The following is a 9,318-nucleotide window of genomic DNA, read 5'->3' on the forward strand; positions in this document are numbered from 1 at the left end:
AGCGCTGGGGGCCCCACCTGCCTCCCCAGCTCACAGCTCGGCGGATGCCTTAGTGGAGGCCTGGGAAAGGACGGCCACGGAGGCACTTGACCGAGTTGTACCCTTGCGGCCCCTGACCCGGCGCAGATCCCAATGGGCTCCATGGTTTTCCGCGGAGCTCCGGGAGATGAAGCGTCGGAGACGGGGCCTAGAGAGCGTTTGGAGGTCCACCCGATCTGAATCCGACCAATTGCGACTAAGATCCCATATTAGGTCTTATCTCGCTGCGATGAGGGTAGCGAGATCTAATTATTTCGCTGCCCTCATCGCGTCCGCAGATAATCGCCCGGCCGCCCTGTTTAGGGTGACCCGCTCCCTCCTCAACCAGGAGGTCAGTGAGGATCCCTTGCAGGGGCGTGCCGAGGAATTTAGTCAACATCTGTCGGACAAAATCGCTCGGATTCGGACCGGTTTGGACTCCGACTGGGCAGTATCGGATGATCAGGACACGAGTGATCTTGTCGATGTCATCTGGGAGGAGTTCGATCCTGTGACTCCGGAGGAAGTGGACAGGATCATGGGGAGGCTGAGCTCCACCACATGTTTATTGGACCCGTGCCCTTCCTGGCTGGTTTATGCAGCCCGGGAGGGGACACGAAGCTGGTTCCAGGCGGTTATAGCTGCTTCTTTGAGTGAGGGCAGTTTTCCCGCCGCCTTGAAGGAGGCGGTGGTGAGACCTCTCCTCAAGAAGCCTACCTTGGATCCGGCTGTTTTGAATAACTTTCGTCCGGTCTCCAACCTTCGCTTCCTTGCGAAGGTTGTTGAGAGTGTGGTGGCACATCAGCTCCCTCTGGTCCTGGATGAAGCGGATTATCTAGACCCGTACCAATCGGGCTTCAGGCCTGGGTACAGCACGGAGACGGCATTGGTCGCGCTGGTGAATGATCTCTGGAGGGCTCGGGACAGAGGATACTCCTCTGTTCTAGTCCTATTAGACCTCTCAGCGGCTTTCGATACCATCGACCATGGTATCTTGCTGCGGCGTCTCAGGGGATTGGGAGTGGGAGGCACGGTTCTTCAGTGGTTCTCCTCCTATCTCCTGGGACGTTCGCAGTCGGTGTTGACGGGGGGGCAGAGGTCGACCGCGAGGCCTCTCGCTTGTGGAGTCCCTCAGGGGTCGGTCCTCTCGCCCCTTCTGTTCAACATCTACATGAAGCCGCTGGGTGAGATCATTCGTGGTTTTGGAGTTGGGTATCATCAGTATGCTGATGATACCCAACTTTTCATTTCGACCCCAAACCACCCCAGTGATGCCCACGACGTGATGTCCCGGTGCCTGGAGGCGGTCCGGGTCTGGATGGGGAGGAACAGGCTTCGTCTCAATCCCGACAAGACGGAGTGGCTGTGCGTACCGGCATCCCGGGATATTCAGGATATCCCACCCCTCATTATGGGGGGTGAGTCATTACCTCCTGTAGATAGGGCTCGCAACTTGGGAGTCCTCCTAGATTCACAGCTCTCTTTAGAAGACCATATTGTAGCTGTAACTAGGGGGGCGTTCGCCCAGGTTCGCCTGGTGCGCCAGTTGCGGCCCTATCTAGACCGGGATGCCTTGCGCACGGTCACTCATGCGCTCGTGACCTCTCGTCTTGATTACTGCAACGCTCTCTACATGGGGCTACCCTTGAAGACCACTCGGAGGCTCCAGCTGGCACAGAATGCAGCCGCGAGAGTTGTGTCGGGGGTCTCCCGATACTCCCGTGTTACACCTTTGCTCCGCGAGCTGCATTGGTTGCCAGTTGTCTTCCGGGTGAGGTTCAAGGTGTTGGTAATGACCTACAAAGCCCTCCATGGCATGGGTCCAGAATACCTTGGGGAGCACCTGCAGCCGGCGTCAACTTCCCTCCGCCCAGTACGCTCCCACAGAGAGGGCCTCCTCAGGGTGCCGCCGGTCAAAGAATGCCGACTGGTGGCCCCCAGGGGGAGAGCGTTCTCTGTGGGTGCACCGGACTTATGGAACCATCTTCCGGTAGAGCTCCGGATGGCGCCCGACCTCCGCTCCTTCCGGCGCGACCTTAAAACCCATCTCTTTAAGGAAGCGGGCCTGGCCTGATGGGATGGGGTGGGTTTGTTATTATGACTTTAATTTTAAATTTGTACTATTTGTACTATGGGCATTGTTTAATCATGTTTTAATAATTTTAACTTTTGTATTTGTCTTTTACATATTGCCCTGTTAACCGCCCTGAGTCTCTTGAGAGAAGGGCGGTATATAAATTAATTAAATAAATAAATAAATAAATAAATAAATAGATAAAAATATCTTTGTTACAGTTATCAATAATTTTTAGCTTATACATATCTTAATTGCATTTGCACTTAATCCTTATATACAATCAATGTCCTGTTATTGCTTTTTTTCAGGGTTTAATTTCCCATCAATATTCAAATTAACACTATTATTTATGATTTCCAAGTATTTTATATTTAGGTGATCAAAGTTTCCCTTATCTCAACTTCTCCCTTTTCCCCTTTTCTTTTTTTTTTTATTGAAAAGTTTTAAAATACAATTTTCCTTTAAAAAACCCCCCTTCCCCCTCCCTCCTCCCCCCCTACCTCCCCTCCTCCCCCCCCTCCTCCCCCCTACCTCCCCCCCTCCCCCCCCTACTTCCCAGAGCTGAATACAAGGTATATATATATTAAAAAAAGCAAACCTAAGCAACCATATACTAACAACTATAAATTCTAAGATCCATCACTCTCTAGCTTATATAGGATAAAACAAACCTTAACAATATTAAATATATATATAAAAAAAACTAGAATAAGAAAAGGACACTCTCTAGCTTATATAGAATGGAACAAACCTTAATAGTATTAAACATATATTAAAGACAAAAAAAGGAAAAAGAAAAAAAAACCCTTCTCAACCCTATACTTATCCTAAATAAACTCCATCCATTTTATCCATTCCATGATATAACATTCTTACAAATAATTTTCCAAATTAACCAAGGATCCCAAATCAAAAAACTTTAAAGTCAACTCTTCTGTAATCGACCGTTCCTCTTCCAGTACCACATCTATAATTATTCCAAACACAACAAAAAAGAAAAAAAAGAAAAAAAAGAAAAAAGATTGCAAACAAAACTTGAACCTTCATTTGAGAATCTTCTGTATATTCCCCCAAACTTTAATCCAAAAAAGCTCACCCTTTCCACAAAACCACCAAATATAAAAATATATTGCGTCTACACCCAAATCTTTCCCCCCTCCCCTACTTGACTACTTGACTATATCGTAAAAGTTCCAAAGACTTCTGCAATTCCTGCTACTTTCTCTTCTTAGATCGTTTTGCAGCAGCACGCGTCACCCTCTGTTTTATAGATTCATCCGACGAGGTTGTATCTTGATCTCCTCCAACACCGTTGTCTTCTATCTGACCATCTTCGGCCTCTTGATGCACTCCTTCTCCAGATCCCTTTCCAGCTTCCAAAAGTGTTAATGGCGTTGCATTTAAAACATTATTGTAGAAATCACGCGCTTGCATCACAGTAACCAAACGGTACTTTTTACCTTCGTGCGTCACCATCAACCCCACTGGGATCTCCCATCTGAACCTTATATCTCGCTGCTTGAGCTCTTGCACAAGAAATGTAAAATCCTTCCTTCTCCTTAGAATCTTTGGAGGAATTTCTTTTAAGACCAAAACTTCTTGATTAGCAATCATAACTTTAGTATCATAAGCAGCTTGTATAACTTCATCTCTAGTTTCCCTTTTTGCAAAATATACCACCACATCTCTAGGCAACTTCCTCTGTCTGGCAATCCATGAATTCACACGAAACACTTTGTCCATGCCTCCTTTTATTTCAGATGCTGGCTGTTTCAACACTATTTCAAAAGCCTCAGAAACCAGCTGCTTTAGATCTTCCTTAGTATTCTCCTTTAAGCCTCTAATTCTAATGGCAAACTGCATCTGGAAATATTGAGCAAGACACAGTTCCTTTTCCATTTTATTTTCATTCTCCAATACTTTTGCTTCTAATATAGCATTCTTTTGAGTCAAGTCTTCTAGCTTTTCCTCCAATTCTTCCACACACCGAGCCACTTTACACACTGAAGTCAAGATGTCTACCCTCATCGCTTTGAGCTTCTGTTCCATCCTCTCCTCCATTCTCTCCTCCAATTTCTCCAATTTCTCCTCCATCTGTGCAAATCTAATATTAATTGATTCCAAAATTACCTGGGTATGTTTTTCAAGAGCATCTTGTAAGTCCTTTGATATCAATACATCAGGAGGATGCAGCGCCTGCAATAATGATTGTTGCACGGGAGAAGTTCCAGCACTCCGAAGAGTTTTAGGGGGTGGTTTAGCCGCCATCTTTTACCAAATATGACGCACTTTCACTTCAGATTTGTAATCCAAAAAAGTCCATCAAGCTGGAGAGTAAAACATAGTAATCCTCTTTACCATTTCCTCTTGTATCGCTCTGCCTGCTCCTTTAAATCATAGTCATTCCTTCAGGCAGGGGTGGTCGCAGATGGCTGGCTCTGCTCCAAGAAGTCAGGAGCAGAGGCGACGGCCAGCTGGGAGCAGCCCAGGCTACGGGGGAGTTCAATCCTTCAGCCGCCCAAGCCATAAGCTCAGGCGGCCCTGGAGAACTCTACCCCTACCTGGGAGCTCGCCCCCTCCTCTTCTCCCGAGGAGGGGGCTTCGGATTCGCCCGAACAGCTGATCGGCGCTGTTTCGGGCGAAAAAACAACAGCTGAGCCGCGGGCAGCCCGGGAAGGCTCCCTCCGTCGCCGCGGAGCCACCGGAAGTCCCTTGGAGCATTCCCCTTTTCCCCTTTTCATAGCAAAGTCTAACATTCTGGTTACACATCTTATCTATTTCATTATAGTATTACTCTGTTTTCTAAAAATTATCTATTTCCCACCATGTTAAACCATCTAATTAATAATACAGTATCCCCTCTAATAAGTCAAAACCATTATAGGTGTTGTCTGAGTTAACCAATAGTTCAGTAATATACATAATTTTTTAGTTTAAGTCTAATATTAGAACATTGAAGAATAATAACTATAACAATAACAATAACAAAACAACAACAATAATAATAATAATAATAAAGTTGGAAAGGACCTTGGAGGCTGCTCAGGCAGGAAACCCTATACAATTTCAGACAAATGGCTCTCCAGTCTCTTCTTAAAAACTTCCAGTCTTGGAGCATTCACCACTTCTGGAGGCAGGTTGTTCCACTGGTTAATTGTTCTGTCAGGAAGTTTCTCCTTAATTCTAGGTTGCTTCTCTCCTTGACTAGTTTCCATCCATTGCTTCTTGTCCTTCCCTCAGGTGCTTTGGAAAATAGCTTGACTCCCTCTTCTTTGTGGCAGCCCCTGAGATATTGGAACACTGCTGTCATGTCCCCCCTCATCCTTCTCTTCATTAAACTAGACATACCCAATTCCAGCAACTGTTCCTTGTATGTTTTAGCCTCCAGTCTCCTAATCATCTTTGTTGCTCTTCTCTGTACTCTTTCTAGAGTCTCAACATCTTTTTTACATTGTGGTGACCAAAACTGTAAACAGTATTCCAAGTATGGCCTTACCAAGGCATTGTAAAGTGGTATTAATACTTCATGTGATCTTGATTCTATCCCTCTGTTAATGCAGCCTAGCACCGTGTTGGCTTTTTTGGCAGCTGCAGCACACTGCTGGCTCATATTTAAGTGATTGTCCACTAGGACTCCAAGATCCCTCTCACAGTTACCACTGTTGAGCAAGGTACCACCTATACTATACCTGTGCATTTGGTATTTCTTGCCTAAATGTAAAACCTTACTTTTTTCACCATTGAATTTCATTTTGTTAGATAGTGCCCAGTGTTCGAGTCTGTCCAAATCCTCCTGTATCTTAAGTCTATCTTCTGGAGTATTGGCTATTCCTGCCAGCTTGGTGTCGTCTGCAAATTTGATGAGTTCCCCATCTATCCCCTCATCCAAATCATTGATGAAGATGTTGAAGAGCACTGGGCCCAGAACAGAGCCCTGGGGCACCCCACTACACACTTCCCCCCATGTAGATGCAGTTCCATTGAGGACCACACGCTTAGTACGGCCGGTCAGCCAGCTACGAATCCATCTGCTGGTGATGCTGTCTAACCCACATTTTTCAATCTTCTCAAGTAGTAGGTTGTGATCTACTTTATCAAATGCCTTACTGAAGTCCAAGTAGATTATATCCACAGCATTCCTCTGGTCCACTAATTTTGTAACTTGGTCAAAGAATGCAATAAGATTTGTTTGGCATGATCTGTTTTTGATAAACCCATGTTGGCTTTTAATAATGACTTTGTTTGCCTCTAGGTGTTTGCTGATTCGTTGTTTGATAATCTTTTCCAGAATCTTCCCAGGTATTGAGGTCAGGCTGATAGGTCTGTAGTTTCCTGGATCTATTTTTTCCCTTTTTTGAAGATGGGAACTTTGAGAACTTTGGGGTGTAATCTATCTGGTCCTGGTGATTTGAACTCATCTAGGCTGGACAGGTGCTCACTTACCATTTTCTTGCCTATCTTAACTTGTGTTTCTATTCTGTTTTTTATGGCACTGTTTTTGATAGGTTGGACTGTTTTTTCTCTTTGTGTAAATACATATGCAAAAATGAGTTAAATTAGGGCTTTCACACACACCCCAAGCGGCATTATTACAAAGTCAGCTTAATTGCCCCCAACAATCTGGGTCCTCATTTTACCTACCTCGGAAGGATGGAAGGCTGAGTCAACCTTGAGCCTGGTGGGATGCGAACCTGCACTAATTGCAGGCAGCTGGTGTTACTTAAGGAGGCATTAGCCCAGTGCTCCACCAAGGCTCACCAAGGTTTATCTTCCACTTGGTGCAGAGTTTGTCTCCCAGTTGATGTCAGGATAGTTAAAGTCCCCCATTAGTTAGCTGACTAGCAAAAAGTTCATCTATTTTCTCTTTTTGGTTGGGCGGAATACTTCCTCTCTCTTTCCAATAATATCTATTATCTCATATTGGGCAAACAGAATTCTTATTTTCAAGTATAAACATCTTTATTACATTTATGAATAATTTTTAGCCTGTACATATCTTTATTGCATTTGCATTTAATATCCTTATATAAACAATGTGCTATTATTGCATCCCCCCCACAAACTTTAATTTCCCATCAATATTAAAAAAAAACACTATTATTTATGATTTCCAAATACTTTATGTTTAGGTGACCAAAGGTTTCCCTTATCTCAACTTCTTCCTTTTTCCCTTTTCATACCAAAGTCTAATAGTCTAGTTACACATTTTACCTATTTAATTAGAATGTTACTCTATTTTCTATAAGTTATCTATTTTCCACCATATTCAACCCTCTAATTAGTAATATACCGTATTTTCCGGCGTATAAGACGACTGGGCGTATAAGACGACACCCTACATTTCCTGTTAAATTATAGGGTTTGGGCTATACTCGCCGTATAAGACTACCCCTCTTCCAACGCACACCAAATAAAAATTAAAAAACATCAGATTTGATTTTAATGTTGTTGTTGTTGTTAGTTGCGAAGTCGTGTCCGACCCATCGCGACCCTATGGACAATGTTCCTCCAGGCTTTCCTGTCCTCTACCATCTTCTGGAGTCCATTTAGGCTCACGCCTACTGCTTCAGTGACTCCATCCAGCCACCTCATTCTCTGTCGTCCCCTTCTTCTATTGCCCTCAATCTTTCCCAGCATTAGGCTCTTCTCCAGTGAGTCCTTCCTTCTCATGAGGTGGCCAAAGTATTTGAGTTTTAGCTTCAGGATCTGGCCTTCTAAAGAGCAGTCAGGGTTGATCTCCTCTAGGACTGACCAGTTTGATCGCCTTGCAGTCCAAGGGACTCACAGGAGTCTTCTCCAGCACCATAGTTCAAAGGCCTCAATTCTTTGGCGCTCAGCCTTTCTTATGGTCCAACTTTCACTGCCATACATTGCAACTGGGAAGACCATAGCCTTGACTATACGCACTTTTGTTGACAGGGTGATGTCTCTGCTTTTTAGTGTGCTGTCTAGATTTGCCATGGCTTTCCTCCCGAGGAGCAAGCGTCTTTTAATTTCTTGACTACAGTCCCCATCTGCAGTGATCTTGGAGCCCAGGAAAATAAAATCTGTCACTACCTCCATTTCTTCCCCATCTATTTGCCAGGAATTGAGAGGGACGGATGCCATGATCTTGGTTTTCTTAATGTTTAGTTTCAACCCAACTTTTGCACTCTCCTTCTTCACTCGCAACAAGAGACTCTTCAGTTCCTCTTCACTTTCTGCCATTAGAGTGGTATCATCTGCATATCTTAGGTTGTTGATATTTCTTCCAGCAATCTTAATTCCAACTTTTGATTCATCTAGCCCTGCCTTTCTCATGATGTGCTCTGCATATAAGTTAAATAGGCAAGGCGACAGTATACAGCCTTGCCGGACTCCTTTCCCAATTTGGAACCAATCAGTGGTTCCGTGTCCAGTTCTCACTGTTGCTTCTTGGCCCATATATAGGTTTCTCAAGAGACAAATAAGATGTTCTGGTACGCCCATCTCTTTAAGAACTTGCCACAGTTTGTTATGATCCACACAATCAAAGGATTTAGCATAGTCAATGAAGCAGAAGTAGATGTTTTTCTGGAACTCTCTAGCTTTCTCCATGATCCAGCGTATGTTGGCAATTTGATCTCTAGTTCCTCTGCCTCTTCGAAATCCTGCCTGTACTTCTGGTAGTTCTCGATCCACATACTGCTGGAGTCTAGCTTGTAGGATTTTAAGCATAACTTTACTAGCATGAGAAATGAGTGCAATGGTGCGATAGTTTGAACATTCTTTGGCACTACCTTTCTTTGGAATTGGAATGTAAACTGATCTTTTCCAATCCTGTGGCCACTGTTGAGTTTTCCAAATTTGCTGGCAAATTGAGTGTAGCACTTTTACTGCATCATCTTTTAAGATTTTGAATAGCTCAGCTGGAATACTGTCACCTCCACTAGCTTTGTTGTTGCTCAGCTTTTCTAAGGCCCACTTCACTTCACATTCTAGGATGTCTGGCTCGAGGTCAGTGACCAACTCATTGTGATTATCAGGGACGTTAAGCTCATTCTTGTATAGTTCTTCTGTGTAAGTTTGCCATCTCTTCTTAATCTCTTCTGCCTCTGTTAGGTCCCTGCCATTTTGGTCCTTTATCATGCCCATTTTTGCATTGAATGTTCCCTTCATCTCTCCAATTTTCTTGAAAAGATCTCTGGTCCTCCCTATTCTATTGTTTTCTTCTATTTCTTTGCACTGTTCATTTAAGAAGGCAT

The 9,318-nt window shown here is 44.2% G+C and overlaps 1 protein-coding gene across 1 annotated transcript; it reads right to left on the reverse strand.

The window, feature by feature from the left end:
* Nucleotides 1-2,660: 2,660 nt before the first annotated feature.
* LOC310648207 (uncharacterized protein) lies at nucleotides 2,661-4,484 on the reverse strand. The gene is made up of 2 exons (XM_083375956.1): nucleotides 3,172-4,484; nucleotides 2,661-3,136 (listed from the first exon to the last, which is right to left on the reverse strand). The coding sequence occupies exon 1, from the start codon at nucleotides 4,361-4,363 to the stop codon at nucleotides 3,311-3,313; it is 1,053 nt and encodes a 350-aa protein (XP_083232082.1). The 5' UTR covers nucleotides 4,364-4,484; the 3' UTR covers nucleotides 2,661-3,136; nucleotides 3,172-3,310.
* Between the last annotated feature and the right edge of the window lie 4,834 nt (nucleotides 4,485-9,318).

The sequence above is a fragment of the Vipera ursinii genome (assembly GCF_947247035.1).
Source record: "Vipera ursinii genome assembly, chromosome: W".
Classification (NCBI taxonomy): Eukaryota; Metazoa; Chordata; class Lepidosauria; order Squamata; family Viperidae; genus Vipera; species Vipera ursinii.